The 18127-nt window shown below is 42.2% G+C and overlaps 1 protein-coding gene across 1 annotated transcript; it reads right to left on the bottom strand.

The window, feature by feature from the left end:
- Nucleotides 1-1334: 1334 nt before the first annotated feature.
- ADAM28 (ADAM metallopeptidase domain 28) lies at nt 1335-16967 on the bottom strand (the record flags this gene model as incomplete). Its single annotated transcript, XM_079547366.1, has 24 exons — nt 1335-1367; nt 1459-1521; nt 2430-2507; nt 2970-3035; nt 3293-3386; nt 3793-3883; nt 4112-4190; nt 4572-4652; nt 5318-5474; nt 6027-6129; nt 6750-6945; nt 7110-7199; nt 7667-7844; nt 8290-8420; nt 9040-9124; nt 9558-9727; nt 10238-10309; nt 10576-10638; nt 11010-11199; nt 11775-11851; nt 12772-12850; nt 14074-14150; nt 14387-14490; nt 16916-16967. 24 exons carry the CDS (start codon nt 16965-16967, stop codon nt 1335-1337), a joined length of 2409 nt encoding a protein of 802 aa, XP_079403492.1.
- Between the last annotated feature and the right edge of the window lie 1160 nt (nt 16968-18127).

The raw sequence follows: 18127 nt of genomic DNA, 5'->3' as shown, positions 1-18127 counted from the left end.
TATGAGGGACAGCATAATCTATTTGGAAAACCAAAGGAGTGCTTTGATTTTGATCCTGACCCAAACACAAATCCAGTTCAAACTGGAACCTCCATCAAATCTTGAGTACTTTGCAACTGGGGCAATTTTTTTCCACCCCTCCTCTTCTTTTTTTTTTTTTTTTTTTTTTTTTATTCCTTGAAAAACACTTCTGTGTGCTTTAACTTAAAAAATATTGACGCCAACCGCACAAATGATAACAGTGCCAATGGTAACAATAGCATCAGTGCCAGCACCCACACAGCATTATTAACATCAATGCCAACAGCAACGTGCTGATCTATGCCAACAGGCCAAGAGTGTCAACACTGCTGATGCCAACAGACCAGAACGAATGAAGAACCCCTCAGTACCAAACCAGCGTGCAAAGCCTCACTGCTGCAATGTGGTCCCACAATAACAAACCCCTGTGCCCAGCCCAGTGCTCATTAGCAACTTTACAATAACAGGTCATGGTGCAGGAGCAATTAAATGAAAACACGGAGCTGTGTATATCCTGGAAGGGAGAAATATTTAGATATTTCTGGAGCTGAGGGGTGAAAAGAAATAATGATTAAAGATTTTGTTGACTGCTTTTCCAAGTTTCTCTGTCCAAGTGCAATGGTGGCAGCTGGAGCTCCTTTGGAACTGGCATGGGCTGAGCTCTGGGAGTGCTGCAGGCAGCAGGAGGTTGAGTCCTGTGTGCTTCCCTTCTGAGCACAATTTATCTACTCAACAGAGAAATCCTGTGTAACAGGTAACCTAAGGATTAATGAAAGGATCTGATCCGTATGGATCCTTCCAGAATCGATGTGTTCACTTCGTAATTGTATTATTTCAAGGTTCCTTCAGGCCTCAAGGCTGTAAGCTCTTCTCCAGAGGGCTGGCAGGATTTTTCTGGGTCCAGAGCTTGCACTGCACACATGAAGCAGGAATCTGGTGCTGCAGAGAGGGTTGGCAAAGATCCGGAGATGTATCCTAGTTTGCAGAATTTGCACCCCATGCTTTTTCTCTGACCTTTTCAGGTCTGTTTTGGAGAAAAGCAGTGAAGAGGCAGCTGAGGAGCTGGGATGTGTCCAGCAGCTGTCATAGTGTGCTCCATCCATACCTCAGTGCAAGCAGTGATTCTGCTTTGTTTCCTTCCTGACAGCAGCTTGATGTCATCACCAAAGAGTTCCTCACTGTTTGAAAACCAAAGTTTTCCTTTCAAAGCAGCTGTCAGTAAGCTGTTCTGTTTCACAGAGAACAGGAAAAGTGGAGAATCAGAGGACAAACCAAGTGCCCCGCAGCATTCCATGAGCCCTCCTGCAGGAGCTTCAGACCCTGGGGTTAATGGGAGGTTTCAAAGCCTGTATGAAAAAAGAATTAAACAAATAGCTGTGTCCTATTCAACAAATTGCATCCTGAGAGAACTGCTGTTCGTGTTGGAGCTCAGGTTACCTTTGGTGGAGGTGGAGGTTTGCCTTTGGGAACAGGGAGACAAGCAGGTTTTTTCTCTGGTGCCTGTAACAAAAATGTAATGTCAGTGCCGTTGTGCTTCCCTGTCTGAGCAGCTGCTAGTGCAGTTATCTCATATATTTACTGAAGCGTTTTCTGAGTGGAAGAGCTAGGGGCAAGTCAGGTTAATCTGTCCACACACAGTAATAAATACACGAGGGATGTAGATATCCCGTTTCAGAAGAGCTCTGAGCTATTCTAAATGTGTAAATTCATCTGCATCAAGTGTCTGTGCTCAAATAGACTGCTAAAGGGGCTGAGGCTGTGTCACGCTCAAGGTACACATTGAGGAATGTATCTCTAAAGACAGGGAGATATAAAGGCTTTTATAATCAAGCAGATGCTTTTCTTTTTCCAGTCCTCATCCATCATTTTTCACGCAGGCAATTAGGTTGCTAAATACGGAAATGGTTTCTACACCCTCACATGAGGGGTGGGCAGGAGGATGAAACATTTGAGGGGGTTATTTTGTTGAATAAGGATTCTTTGGGACTGTAAATGACAAATAAGTTCTTCTGATCTCCAGATATTTTTTAAGAACTCAAAACATGTGCGTGCGCAGTGATGGAGACCCTCCCACAGGTGCCACCCTTTGTGCCTCCCAGATCTGCATGTTGTAAGGAGAGCTGTGAACACCGTGGATGTGTTGGCATCCCTGGCACAGGTTAAGAATATCATGTACAATTTAGAGTTACATGGAGGAAAAAAAGACCACTCCTACCCTAAAGAAGTTTGATTGCTTTGGTGGGTTGATGGTTGGACTACTGATCTTGGTGGTCTTTTCCAGTCTTAACAGTTCAGTGATTCTGTGAACATCTGTGATTTCTTTAACCACAGTCAGAAACTGAAAATAATATTTGGCATCTGCTGTTTGTCCGCAGCTTAGATGTGGAAAATTGCAAAGTTATACTTACAAACATGTCTTGTGTGTGAGAAAAGGCTGGTTTGGTGCCAGGGACGGGAGGTGGGGGACCTTTTGGTCTTATGATAGGCTGTAAAAGAGGAGAGTAGAATACAGGTTTACCCTATATACATATTTTGTATTTGCATATTCAATGGGAATGTGTGAGCTTGTGTTTGTATATATGAAGTTCATTGGTAGAAGTAAATGGGTGCACTCATTTCAGAGTTAGATCAGGGATGCTTTACTCTGCTCGGCCCTGAGAACTTACAGGGCTTTATAGCTGCAATGCAATGATTCTCAGCCTTTGGGATCAGCTTGGCATTGCAGGTCTCCACTTTCACAAGCTGTCCAGGGACGTAAGGGAGTCACCATCCCTGGGGATGTTTGTACTGTGGAGATGTGGCACTGAAGGACATGGTGAAGATGGGTTCAGGTTGGACTTAGTGTTCTTAGAGATCTTTTCCAACCTTTCTGATTCTCTGTGATGTCACATGTGCTGCGTTCCCCAAACCCAACATCAGAAAATAAGAGTATCTCCAGAATCACTTACACTCCGAAGCTGTGGTTTGTTCTCCTGTGGTGGAGGTACAGGAAGGAGAAGCTTCTTATCGTTAATCTGAAACAGGGAACAGTAAAGTCTAATGGAGGGCTCATCTTGTGCACTGCCTTTGCGCCCTTTACTGCAGACAGATCAGTCAGGGGCAGACTTAGTGCCACATGCTTCACTTGCTCCCTTCCCCGTGCTGGGGTTCTACAGCACACTCCTTTTAGCACTACACAACTGCTTTGAAGCCCTCCTGCAGATGTGGCACAATTCACCCCTCATCTCAATCTTGGGGAGGCTGTAGTAACCCAGCACCGCCCCGCTCTTACCTTCTGGGTGGGTACTGCCAAGGCAGGGTGCTCTCTTTGTTCTTGGTCCACAAAGACTTGATTGGTGGCTCCAGGTCCCCTTCTGGTATGGCTGCTATGTGAATATGTACATAATATATATGTAAATTCTAAATTCATATAAAACATACTTGCTGAAGTTGAGTGCTTGCCTTAATCCCAGTATTCTAGTATAAAGCTCAGGGAAGTGGCAGAATCACCATCCCTGGAGGTGTTCAAGAGATGTGGCACTGAGGGACATGGTCAGTGGGCACGGTGGGGCTGGGTGGAGAGCTCTTTGCCCACCTGTATGATTCTATGAAAGCCATTTTTAATTACTGTAGGATTAATCTTGAGCACTAGTTTTAAGACTCTCCTGGCTTCAGTAGAGCTCTCACACCAACTTCCTTGCTTCTCCAGAGTTTTCTTCACTTTCTTTGAAAACCCCAGCTTAAATTGCTTGGGTTTAGTTTACCCCTTTCTCAATAGAGTAAATATTTTACCTCTTCTTGAATACTCGGAAGCGGAAGAGCAATATTGCTGCAATTACAATCACAGTGAGGGCAACCAGCGCACCAGCAACGATTGCAAAACCTGTCAGGAAAACAGAACACAAATTGCTATAGCTTAAAAGATGTACACAGATGAGCAGATGCCCATCCCGAACACTGGCAAAGTACAACCCGCAGTCACACATCCATGCACAGAAGTCATAGCCCTAGGTGTGCAGTTGTGCAAGTTAGGGCTGTTTCGCTGGAGCTAAAGGTCTCGTTTCAGTCAGTTGATGGCAGTGTTCTCCATGTGAGGCCGTGCAGTACTTACTGGTGACTGTGGATGAGCTGTCGCAGTTTGGTGGTGCCCATCCTTCTTCACACTGGCACTGCATCTCATGGTCACAAACCTAGGGAAGCACAAAGCCAGGAATAGATTCAGGATGAGTGCAAATAACATAGAAACATTTCAGCAGCTGTGGAACAGGGTGCAGGAAATCCATCTCATTTCACGTGGACTAAGATTTAGCACTGGCTGTGGCACTTTTGCACAGAACGAATGAAAGATTAGCTGTGATATTGCATTAGAATTACAAGTAATCTGTGTCCATCTCCTGTGATCTTAAAAATATGGATACCATATCAAATAAAATTTGGTTTCCTAAAACTTTAGCAAGTTCTGACTTGGCAACTTTTTGCAAATTCTTGTCCTTATGACTTAAATGGAATCAACAACAGTGTCTGTAGTTGGCATGCATTGTTTTTTCCTAAGTTAGTAGCTAGTATCTTACAGCATGTCCAGGGCACTTGGCAGAGCAGTCGCTTGATCTAAAGACATCTTCAGCATAGACACATTCTCCATTGCTGCATACCTGCAACGTGCAAGGCCAGTGTCACAAAAGAGATTTACAGCTTTCAGAACATGCAGAGCTTGCACAATTATTGCATGAAGAGATGAAGAGTGAAAGGAGGCATAGAAAAGTAGGCTAATCACTTAGACCTACATCAGGAGATGTAGATGAGATGTGGATATAATTTTTAATTTGACCTTTGTATATTTTATAGCAAGATATAGTGGCAAATATGTAGAGATGTCATTGGTTGCCAATCATTTGCAATTCTTCATTCTTTTTTTCCCCTGAAAACCTCTTTCAGGTAGAAATATTGCAAGGAATTTGGATGTAATCCCCAGTGATGCCCAACACGTTCATTATAGAAATGATTAAAAATAATTGGTACAATCTTTTAACCTTCCAGTACAAAGGTAATATTTCTTCTGCCATGTCTGTTTTTGTCAGTGAAAAAAAGAGTAAAATGGCAATGAAATGCAAGGAACTCAGAAGCACAGGAGCTCCTGTTTGCTTTGCTCCTGGTTTCTGCTAGACGTAGGGCAGAAGGCACAGCAAGTCAGATCAGTGGAAGTTCAATGTCCACTTCGATCTTCCCTGTCTAAAGTCCTTCTTGTTTGGCTAATGATGTAAGCAAGACTGAAAGAGTGAAGAAACAGGGTGAAGTTGTTTTTTTTCCCTCTACTAACCATGCCATCCCCACACTTGGTTCCATTGAGGATCATCCCTAAATCTGTATCTCCATTCCTAGGAAAGCTTGCTTTGCAGGACTCAAAGGTCACCAGGCTGCCATAGGTGGGCATCTCCTGCCCCCCAGAGCAGTACAGCTTCCCACACATGATGTCTCTGGAAGGAGAACAAGGGCCATTAGAACAGTGCACAGCAAAGGTATCCAGGCTGCTCTGTTCTCTAGCCTGGATTTCAGTGGCTGTATATGAACTCCATAGAAAGAACTGCAGGTATGTTTTGCTTTGTGGTGTTTTTAGATCAGTTTGAGTGGCAAGTTCTTAACTCCTCTTGAGTTCTTTAGAAAACCCATAATAACTTACAGAAATTAGCTGAGCTGTTCTCAGTTTTGGAGGTTTATCAGAAGTTCAGCTTCCCTATTCAAAATCCTTTCCTTGCCCTTGGCTGCATGTACATGCAAACAATCTTACACACATGCACGAGCAGACTGATCTCGAGACAACTTGCATCACTGCTTTCCCTGGGCAGGAGTTCTCTTTGGAAATTAGTTTTCTTAGAAGTGCATTTACTTCAGTATTCCAACTGAATAAGAAAAAAAGGACTTGCAGACTTATGCGCCATCTACAATAGCTGCACTCTTTTTCCATCTCTGAATTTGAATGGCAATGGTCTCTCTTCCCAAGTTCTGGCAAATTCCGTAACAGCGCTTACTTCTTTTTACACGGGACGTGACTGCCTCGCTCTTTTCTGCAGTATCCATAATACACCCCCTTCTCATTCATCCGGTAACAGGACGCTGCCCCGTCAGTAGCCTCTGTTAAAGAGGAAAACAAGAAGAGCAATAACACAAAGAGCTTAGGAGAGAAGTTAGGATTAGTTTAGGTTAGTCTGTTAGTATTGCATTTCATTCATCTATTTAGGAAATGGACTTCCTCAGTGAAGTTACCCATGAGCCTGAATGAGTCCCTGGCACTTTGTGCGTTAATCCTGCAGTGTTAATGTGTGCATTCAGCAGCACCTGTCCTGTGTGTTCTCTATCCATCACAAACCTTGCTTAGGAGAAGGGACACAGTCAGGTTGAGGACGATGGTAAGCCTTCAGAACCATGCAGACATACCAAATTTGGACAGCAATTTGAAACTCAGACACTTCCTCATTCTGTCATGCAAGTATCAGCTCTGTTTCAAGATTGTCTTAAAACCATGGTGCGAAAGAGGAACCAGCCTACCACTTCACATTTCCCTAGAGGTCAGGTGCTAATAATCATTTACATAGAAGTAGAAAATCAATAAACTACACTATGAGCTAGATCTGGGTTCTCTTGCCACGCTGTTCCGTATTTCTAAAAGGCCTTTGGTGGGTTGCTAGCAGACAAAGCCTGCCTTGTCTCTCTCTATTGACAGCCTTACATTTTCAGTGGCAGCTTGTACTTACGTGGTCCAAAAGCAGCTCTGCATTGGCTTTCTCGGGTGGGACAGATTCCCATGTAGCAAAAGCCTTCACCGTTGTTGCAAGGATGTCCGTTCATACGGAATCGATCCGATGGGCAATTCCCAGAATAACCAGTGCACATCTCAGGCAGGTCGCAGTCATCCTTGGCTTCCCGACACACAGCTCCTGCACTTTTATACTGAATTGGAGGAAAGCAATGCTTCACTTGACGTAACAATTACAACGCTGTGCCAGTATTTACATGTACTGAGGACTGATTCTGTTGTGAAATGCATTACTGCTTTCACAAAGGTGGAAAACCTCAGCACACCTCAGTGATAGAAGCCGAGATGGGGTTTTTACCTGGCAGTCCTCGCAGCAGTCTCCGTGTGCACACATGGAGCCAGCTGTCAGCTTGCACGTCTCTGGGTCGCAGCAGGCGTTTGTGCACTCCTGGGATAGAACAGACTGTCAGGGCTCTGTACAGTGCTCCAAATTTCAGTCCCTCTGCACAGCATTCCCAGCAAACCACTGCTTACTGGGAGAGGGAAGGGTATCTGGGATCTGTCTTTGCTTCTATGAAAACCATTGTCACTAGAACACAATGCATGCGAAGATCTCCAAACGTGGTCATCAAAGTGCTGACCAGAGCGTACAGGGAACTGACTTATTTCCTCTCTGGCACTTTTGTGTCTGTGCTTCTTTCCTGTTCTCAGTTCCTTCAGTGATACAACACCATATGATGTGCCCTCATCTTCCCTGCGCTTTGTAGGGACGTCCAGATTGCAGACCAGCGGTTTGATGGCTGCAGTTTCTACGGAAGTATTTCAGCTAGATTTAAACAGACTGCCTCAGAAAACAGCCTGAAAACAACCAGTTTCCTCTTCCAAGTATTATTTTATCCCCAGTTGGGCAGATACCTCTGAAGTCCCGCAGTCGCATTCCTCTCCTTTTTCCACAAAGCCATTGCCACATGATGAAGGTGCTATGATGGCATTTATATCTGGGATGTTAGTTAGACATTTTGGCATGTCATTCAACATGTATTTCTCAAAATCTTGGAGGCTGCAGGAGCTGAATTTCTTAGGGATGACAGAACTGTTTTGAGAAAGCAAGAGGACTTGGGTTATGGTTGTTGTAGACAAGGAGAAGCAATAGCCCCTGATGGAAAAGTTATCCCAGAATAACTAAAGATTGTGCTTTCGGGGTTATCCATCTAGAAGTAACATAGAAGAGCTTCAAATTGGAAGTGGGATGCTCACCACACTCTGGAATTTCTTCAGTTTACTTTTTTTTTTTTTTTTTTTTTTTTAATATATATAATTTAAATGGGATAATCTTAAAGGACAAAAATAACAAATAATCATAAAAGTTAGAAAGACCACTAAGGTCATCCAATCCAACCATCTATTGACCTTCACTACTATGCCCACTAAATAGAAACAACTATAACAATCTGTTTTGGAAACTGGCAGCTTATACAGAGCCCTTCATTCTCAGATCCAGTGTGTTAATGTGCTCACCCTCTTTCCCAGACTCTTACCTAACAGTATCTGTCATGACACAGACTCGGGAATGACACGTGCAGTCTTTGGTGTCGTGACTCATGCCAAGGTTGTGTCCCATCTCATGTGCCATGGTAGCTCCAACTGCAATCTCATTCCTGCTATGATCCTGTGGAAATAAGGACAACGTATTCCTTCTGTGAGCATTGTAGAGCACGTAGGAACATCAAAGAAATCAAGTGGCTGAGAAGTAGAACAGTTGTTCAAGTGATGATATTGTCATCATATGTAATCTGGTAGTGTTGGTCAATCCATGCATGCATCTTTTCCACAATTTCCCACTCAAAACAGAACCTTTTTGGACACAAAAATCACTTAATTTTCTCTCTGACTCTGTAAGTGTCTGGTGCGCCACGTAAAGATGTCTGAGTTTGATGTTGACTGTTAGATAACACAAATACCACACTTTATGTGTGCTTTTGTTGTCTTCTGCACGTCATTTAAAATAAAGCCTGTGACTTCTACAGCCTAATGAAACAATGATATGAACCAGATGAAGAACTGGAAATGTTATAAGCCCAATAATTTTCATTAATAGAATCATTAATCATTAAGATTGGAAAAGACCACTAAGTCCAACAAGTCCAATCATAAACCTATCCTCACCATACCCAAACAATCATAAAGGTTGGAAAAGCCTGCTAATCTTCTCAACCCAAATGTTCTTTGCTGGTTGAGAGAGAACCAGAAAATCTTTTAAAAATGAGATAAACAAGAATAAGTCAGACCTGGATAATACCTGCAGAATATACATCACTGCAAATGGATTTTATAAAAGCTAATCCAATCGTTGTCCCCTCCAAGTCGTGCCCTCTGTAAGGAAGACAGCACAAAACACAGTGATATTACCACGGAGCAGACCTGAAGTCAGCATTTGCTTTACTAACCAAGCAGAATCTCAAAGTATATATTCACTTCTAGCTCTGCTTTTCATCCTTGATTTAATACAGTGTTTGAAGATATGCTTAAGAGCAGTGCAAACCAGAAAACAACTAAATACACTTCATTCTTTTTTTATGAGACCCGAGCACCTGGTTCAGTGCAAATCGCTTGATGAAATGCCTGGGTGAGTGAAAACCAATGAACGTGAGCCAGAATAGCAGAGTAAATGCTGGTTGGGTTTGATGATCTGCATTTCCCAGCTGCCTTTAAGTTTCATGCCACGACTCTTTGTGTTGTTAGCCTACACTGCAGTCTTTGAGACAAACTGCTTTGTGACCAGAGCAGGAAAAGCAGCGATACGTACGTAATTAGCTGAGCATTGTCGTTTCTTTTCCTCTTTAATAAATCTGAGCTCCTCCACTTTGAGAAGCTGTCCAGAGTCGATCCTGCAATAGGACTCAGGGAGCATTTATCATTGTCTGTCCAGATTTCTAGGCCAATTAGAGCCACGTAAATATTGATGGCCTTATAAACCTGCAGCAGAGAAACCGTTTTGCTGTAAAACAAAGTACTTCACAAAGACTTCCTCAACAGACAGTCATCTGCATGACTGGTTTCCTGTTGTTGGTTCAATATGGACCCCTCCAAACTTGATTTAAGAAGTTGCAACAAAACAAAAGACAAAACTTGAAGTCTTATTTCCCCCCACCCAGAAAAATGGCTTTAAAGTACTTGGAAAATCCAAATTTTGGAGGAAATTTAAACTGTGAGAGAATGAAGAATCAGTTCATTCTTTTTGAAGTATTTCAATCCCTGACTTTAAGAGATGATAAGAAAATAAGATGCAAGTCTTCCCTCAATACTAATTTAACTTTTATTTCCTGCCTGAAGGCAAACAGCAGAGTGATATGGGCAGATTTGCTTGAAAATGACAGTACAGTTTTCATGCTTTTCTACACGTTATAGTAAAAATATGTAAAGTTCATAAAAGAAAAAGTATAAATCACATCTAATTAAATTTTTCTCTTCTGTATTTATTCTTACCGTGTTGATGAAATTGACTATTCCAAATATCCTTTGTCTCACAGTATTAACATCTTTGTTGTACTTCTTATACTGAAAAATCAAATACACGATGTCAGGAACAAGAGGAAAAAGAAGTGGTTTGTCAGAAAAGAAATATCCCCACTGAAGATGGCAGTGTCAACTGTCTGGCCTTATCTGTTGTATTTATTGTTTTATCAGACCATCTAGTGCAAAGCCTGGAGGAATTGGGCTGCAGCTGGGACTGCTTTTTGTCCCAGTGCTGTAGTTGTGGTAGGAGCCCAGAATGAACAGCACTGACCTCAGTCTCATGAGGAAAATGTTAGTTCAGTACCCACCATAATATTGTCTGCAACTACGTAAACTTCCAGATATTTCTTTGCCTTCAGGTACGCCTTCATCTAGAGAGAAGATAAATTTTGGTGACTTTTAAGGCTTGTTTCAGTCTCATTCTTACCAGTTTCCCATCAGTGTATTCATTACTGGGGCCTTTGTCTCGCTAAGTAATTTGAAATGGGACTGCCTCATTTTAAAACAATCAAAGGTAAGCCAGATATTTAGATGATTAAAAATGCACACGGACACATGAAGGAGGGCTTAATTCAGATGGCAGCTCCAAAGGCTCAGATCTGAGATCTTGCACTGGTCGATTAAGGTTTGGTTACACTCCACTGCTTGCAGTTGCTTCTCTCCCAGAGGTGCCAGCAGACAGTGGGACTTTGGCCACTCACCCTGTGCTGCAGCCTCAGCTTCTTTTCTGCTCTGTACTTACTTCTGGGCTATTGCTGGATTTGAAGATGTTATTGATGGGGTCACTTGCATTCACTTCCCAGCTGCTATTGACTACTCCACAGGTTTTGATGGACTCGTCTTCCACAAACTCATAGACTGCATGCTTCTCTCTGTCCGATGTTCCCAAGGGTTCAATCAGGTACTTCTGCCCACGGGTCTCAAAATACCCACTGTGAACATTTTCTTTAGGTTAGACTTTTGAATCCATGGGACTGAGACAGCAATATTGTCTTTAACAGGGCACGTAGAGACTATTGCACACCCCAATGCAATCGTATAATTATTACAGTTGGAAAAGACCTCAAAGATCATCAACCCTCAACCCATCACCACTTTGCCCACAGTGGAGCATGGCTTGGCAGCATGCAGGCAGGAATTGAAGCTGCTGGGTTGGGGATGGTCTTTAAGGTCCCTTCCAACCCAAGCCATTCTGTGACTCCATTCTGTGAATGGGAAGCTCATCAGGTGAGGTCTCTTGAGCAGGTGACCATTAATCAAAGGGAAACTGGATTAAGAATGAATTAGTTTTACATTTGGGAGTTTTCTGCTTGTAAAGTGAAATCCAGCTTCAGTGGCGAGTTCAAAGATAGGCTTTCATCTTTAATTCAGGTCTGTTCCCTCATAAGCATACGAGAATAAAAGATAGCACCTATTTATTTACAACCTGATTCTATTTGAACTGGAAAGCTTATCCTCATGCATATTCTGATATCAGTACCATTTGCGAACTGAACCTCCACCTTACCTTAAACCTCTACAGGCACTGATGCTTGCTGTTGAGCCAGCCTCATCCTGAATGTAACCTTCATAGTAACAGTGATCCTGTTTAGAAATGGAAAAATATATTTTTAAATTGATTTCTAGAGACAAAGTACACCAGTTAGAGTGCTACAATTCCCTATGCTAGGTGAGGAGGTCTCCAATTGGGGGAGACTCTTAAAATGAAAAAAGCTGGTGGCCATTTCTATGTTTGCTGCAGTTCCATTGTTGTTATTCTTCAATACAAAGCAACCCAAGTGTTGGTAAATCCAGTCATGGTGGGTTCTGGTTCATACAGAGCATCACATGAAAATAAGACTATTTGCTGCTCAAAATGAAGCATAAACTGATGTACTCTGATAAATTAAGTCCATACTTAATTCCTTTTGCAGCCAAAAATCAAAGTTTTATTGCATAGTTATTGCAGCTCCCTTTGCTGCTAATCACCCCATGAAAAATTAATATTAGACTTTGTATTTTAAATTGCATGTGTTAAAACAGGGAGTGTGACATTGGAAAGCTTCAGCTGAGGGCTTTGTTGAAGATAAAACTGGAGGGCAGACAATTAATTAAAAAAAAAAAAATTAAAATGTAACAGCCATTTCCTTTGAGTCTGAATAAGTGATTGGTCATGGCTCAGAGGAACCACCTGGAGTAACCTGCAGTGCGTTTGCTCTGAGTGTGGGCGATGAGGTGAGGCAGAGGAAATCTGTGCTTATCTGAATCCGTGATCTCAGTGAGATTAGATGTGAAAGGAGGCACTGAGCTGCACCGAATGAGCAAAGTCAGGAGGGTGGGGGGGGGGGTTGTTCTGTCCTGGCTCCACTCCCTGTCCTGACAAAGAGAGAAACTCAGCTCAGGTGTGTGTTCATCAGCTGAGAGGTGGAAAGTGCCAAAGGCTGATTTGTGTTATTAGTTCATGCACCCACGAACCTCATACAGAACTCAGTAAGGGGAAATAAACCTTTTTATTGATTGATTACCTTGATCTGGGGACTCGTGGTTATCTGTTGGCCGTCATCTGAGTAAACTGTTTCGGTATAGTCCCCAGCTAACAGATGCCTGCAAAGATTAAAGAACAGTTATTATTCAAATAATTGCAGTCATCTAAAAATGAGACGATTGTGTAACGAGTGAAGCACTTAAGGAATTCAGATGATTACTCAGGTTATGATTAGTATCAAAAGACAAAGGCAGAAAAGCACCTGGGTGGGGAATTCTGCCTGCGTGTAGTTCTTACTCAAAAGGACTTTTCTAAAATAAAAAAATCAATTAATGCCTACTTATTTCCTTAGTATAAAGTAATCTCCTGGTAGATCGGAAAGTGAATACATGACGATACATGTGGCATTGATTCTGTTTTGCCCTCCCATTTGTGTAGATGTTTCCACCACTCCACAGTGGTACAGTTGTGCTCTCTTCCCAGCTCACCCCCCTGGTTATAATGGTGAAGAGATGGTCAATGGGAAAGCAGCCTCGTCTGCTCCTACATGCACGTGGCTGTGTGCACACAGAGACACATTATAGTATGTAGTTATCGTGAGCTGATTATAGTACCACTGCATTTACATAGCCATTAGAAAAGCACTTATTACAGCAGGCTCGTTTGATACCACGTTAAATGTTGTGGTGCGGCCAGCAAGCAGAAAATTATAGCTGGTTTTGTGTATTTCACTACTGAAAGTTCAGCAGAAATAGAGCTGTGGTAGCGGGTATTGGAAGCTTTGTCTGAGGACTGTTGCATTATTTTTTTCCCCACTTTCGGAAGAGCTTATCGAGCTCCATTTCCATGGATTTTGCTCTTGTACTTCTCTATAGCTTCTACCAAAACAACAAATGAGCATAACCCAGGGACTACCCTTAGAGAAGAAAACATCTGAAACATAATGAAGGTATTACTCATTCTGTCAATTTAGCCATCTTGGGAAAAGCAGGTCAACAGTCATAGAATCACAGAGTCATGGAATCGTTAAGGTTGGAAAACACCACTAAGATCAAGACCAACACCAACCAACCCCCATCACTCCATAGAATCATGGAAGCAGTAAGGTTGGAGAAGGCCTCAGCGTGTCCGACCATTGACCGTCCCCACCATGCCTACTAAACCACGTCAAAATCAGCAGTGCAGGCCAGTCATTCTATCACTATAGCATACATAGTTATTTCACACTACCAAAACAGTGAAAATATCTTCATCTTACAGGGACTTAAGTTGCTTTTATCCTGCATGCTTTAGAGAGCCACATACAGTGAGGAGTTTAAGGAAAAGATTGCATTGAACATACTTATTTTTTTGTAGGTGCAATATGACTTCCTCTCCATTGGCTTTGATTCCATACTCCAATGTATCGTCGTATTTTGTCTGTAAACAGATTTAAGAGTTAGAATATGGACTTTTATGACTTCTGGCCTCACTGTGAGTTAGATTGCAGTTGAGTTACCAGCTGCATTCTTTTCCTTCACTTTCCACCAAAAATAAGCACTCTGGCAGTTATAGAATAACCAGATTATTTTCTTTCATATTTTTTGGTTAGAGGACCAAATCTAACTTTCTCCATTTCCCAGTAAATAAAAAGCAAAAGTTCTATATTGTAATACCTTTCCTTTGCTTCTTTCTACATCTCTTTTATGTACTGTGTGCAGTTTCCGAGGATAAACTATTTCATATTGCTCAACTCCAGGTAATTTCTTGCTTGCATTTCCTAGGGAGAAACAGATGTATATTTATGAAATCACAGTATTAACTTATTAAACACCATATTTCATGTCTGCCAAGACTATTCTTTTGGGCTCTATAGCCACTCAATTCTGATCTGTTCTCGGTCACAGCATGTGCTCATCTGCTCTTAAGCAGCCCCCCACAATGTGACATAATGTTTGTCACAGTCTGGGTTTTAGCTGAGTTGCCATCCTTGGTAATATTATAGAATGGAATCCCTAAGGTTCAAAAAGACCTTGAGATCTCCAAGTCCAACCCCACCATGCCCACCAGCTAAGTCCCTCAGTGCCACATCTCTGCAGTTCTTGATCACCTCCAAGGATGGTAACTCCACCACATCCCTGGGCAACCCTTAAATGAGGTTTTGGAAGGGGTGGATCCTGGCTCCAGCCCTTCCAGTCACTCAGGTGCATTGCATTGCTCCTCTGGGTTGGCCCTGCCTTCCCACCAGGTGCTCAAGCACTGCTTCAGGCTGTGAATTACCATTTCCACTACACTGGCCTGCAAGTTAAGACTGCCTCTGTATAAGCAAATAAACTCACACAGTTCCTCACAGGTCTGGAAGAAGCCTAGATTTCTCCTTTAGAAAGCTTTCAAGCTAATCTTCTCACTTAAACACTTCCCAGCAGTGCTTCAATAGACACAGTGCTGATGAACACTGTTCCATTCTGTTGCGTGCTTCAAGGCATGAGTGAGTAAGGACAAAAAGTTCATTAGCAGCACGATTTGCAGGGATGGTCAGCACACACTGCATCATTTGAAGTTATTGACAGCAGCTGGCATGCAGCACGTGGGGAAAACAGGGCTCTACAAGGGATGTGTTGCTTTCCAACAAGGCAACAGGAGGTCTGTTTGCTCCATAAACTCTTTAATCTCCTACAAAGGGTCACTTCACCTGAATGGAGCATTCTTGAAGGTTGAAGCACAAGAGTTTGCATTTAAAAACAACACTAATAAAGAGAGAGTGAAACTTTTGTTTTAATGATCTGCCTCAAGGCCAAAGTTTTACAACAGTGGGGCGTCCGATTACTGCAATTTTTTTTAATCTTTAATCTCTGCAACAACACAGTACATCCTCATGCAGATTGTCCCAGTAAAATAGATAGATTAATTCAACTTAACTCATTTATTTGATTCAGCCCTTTCAAAAAGTAATTGCAGAATAAACCTGGCTGTATCAGAACAAAACTGTGTGCTGTAGAGGACGCCATGTTATAAAGGTAATAAACTCATGAGCTTGCAATATGCTCTTATGCACTGATCAAAGTAATATTGTATGCCTCTCAGAACTGAGTCTCTGGTGGAGACTCTTTGCAGGACTGTCTGTAGCCCAGGCAGCTCAAGGCTAGCTGGATTTGAGTAAAGTCCCAGAACTAAACTTCTCTTTCCCTTGCAGAGGGATGCAAGAAGCATTTCAAAGCTAACAAGTCAGCTTTGTTCTGGAACAAATAGTTTCTTAGAGGCATTATTTTAATCAGCTCGCTACATTGTCTTTGTTTCATCCATTGTCCTAAGTCAGTAAGCCTAAGCCTTAAGAAAGAAGGAAATTCCTTGGGCTTTCTGTAATAGCTAGAAAAATTGCTAATAAAGAACAAATAATTAAGTAATTTTCCAGAAGCATAACCCAGGACGACATGTTGTGAGGAATTCATTGGTAATGAAGATTTACTTTTGTCGAGGAACAAACTAAACTATTCACACCTCAAGCATTAAGACTGCACATGTTTTCAGATACCTTTGCAACCAGTGCAATCAGAAAGACACCTGTCAGAGAACAAGCTGCATGTCTAATGATGCTTACAAAACCTGTGCCAAGCTCTGAAGGGATCTGTTCCCTGTTGACATGAATTGAATGAAACAGTGCACATGGGAAAGAAATGTGCAGTGCATTAAGGTTAAACCGTATGAACTTCTCAACTCATAACCTGCAGTAAGGCACAGATAGTAAAAGTGGTAACTATTTCAGTGCAGGTAATAGAATTAATTGAATTCAAATACAGGTCTTTTCTTCTGTGGCCAAAACACTGTCATGTACTTTGTCCAGTTGGGTCAGTTCTCCGATCACTTGCAGACAAAATGCTTTCTTAACTGGCTCACAGAACTGACCTGTTTGTGGTCTCCAGCCAATCTATCGAGTTTTCACACGAGTCACTATTTCCCTAACCAGATAATGTCTATGAATGGAAAGAGAAAAGGAAACAAACTCCTAACTTCAGTGATTCAGATTTTCTTCAACAGCTTTAATTCAGTGGTCTTTGTTATTATCCGCAAGCTAATAATTAAAAATTTATAAAAGCTATACAAAGTTATCTAAGATTATCCTTATAACCATTAAAAAAGGATAAAGAAGGGAAGGGAAGGGAAGGGAAGGGAAGGGAAGGGAAGGGAAGGGAAGGGGAAAAACATACCTTGTTGGAGAAAACATAGCAAAACAACAAAAATGAGAATGACATTATTCATCTCAGTTGCAGTTGTCTAGCAGTGGATTCCTCGCCCTAGGAAAGCTGAGTTCCCGTGTCTGTGCTTTGAGCAGTTCCGTCTTGTGCAGTGAGTGAGGGAGTGAGTTGTGCTGCTTATTCTTGTTCCTATATGAGGAAGTGTTTACTAAAGGTGTTGCACAATTTTCAAGTCACAGAGAGTTGCAGCAAGCGGAAGTTCCTGCTGCACAGTTAATATCACAGGAGTTGTGATGGATCACTTCTTCTTTATTAGTTCCCTGGAACTGCTCATCCAAAGGGAAGATGAGAGACTGGAGTTGTGCTGATGTTGTCCTTTTATAGTCTGGATGGTGAAAAGCTAAAATAGGAGCAAGTGCTCACGATACAGGACATGGTGTGGCATGACAGCCTGTAGTGATTATGGTTTTTTCTGCTCAGGGACAGAACCTGGCAAGCAGGGGGCACTGCTGGTGGTTGAAGGAATGGGAAATTTGCAGGAGGTTCAGGATGAAGCAGGTGCTGAGGCTGCAGGTACAGATGTTTTGGTTTCTGCTGATTGCCTCTTAGTCTGTGCAGAATGGGAGAGTTCAGAGCACCAGTACAGGTAATTCTGTGACTGTGAATCATATCTGTATTACAAACATTAAATGTGTCCTGTTCTGCTTCTTCTATTTGTATTAGTAATGTTTGCTTTGGGGTTCATGTGACAGACATCTGACTAAAGTGGGCTGTAGTCGAGTGAGAAATCAAGGTGGTTTCTGTCAAATCCTGTTCTAAATGTCTGTGCTAGGAACTAATCACACAGGTTGAATAATAGGGAGAATTTCTTCTCTGAAAGAGTGGTTGGGCATCAGCACAGGCTGCCCAGGGAGGTGGTGGAGTCACTGGCCCTGGAGGTGCTCCATAACCATGGAGATGTGGCACTGAGGGACGTGGGCATGGTGGGATGAGTTGAGGTTGGACTTGGTGATCTTGGAGGTCTTTTCCTTTTTGTGATTCTAACATTCTGTAATTTAACATTGAATTTGGAATCTGTAAATTTGTACTTTCTCCTTAGAATAAGAACACCTGGTAAATCTCAAGATGTTGCCAACAAATAGCCTCTGAGCTTACTGTAGGGATAGAACCAATTAAGAACAATTTATGTCCAATGCTGATTGAAATAAATGTGTAGATCTGTCT

This window comes from Tetrao urogallus (assembly GCF_951394365.1).
Source record: "Tetrao urogallus genome assembly, chromosome: 27".
NCBI classification, from domain to species: Eukaryota; Metazoa; Chordata; class Aves; order Galliformes; family Phasianidae; genus Tetrao; species Tetrao urogallus.
This window is presented reverse-complemented; position numbering and strand designations above follow the sequence as displayed.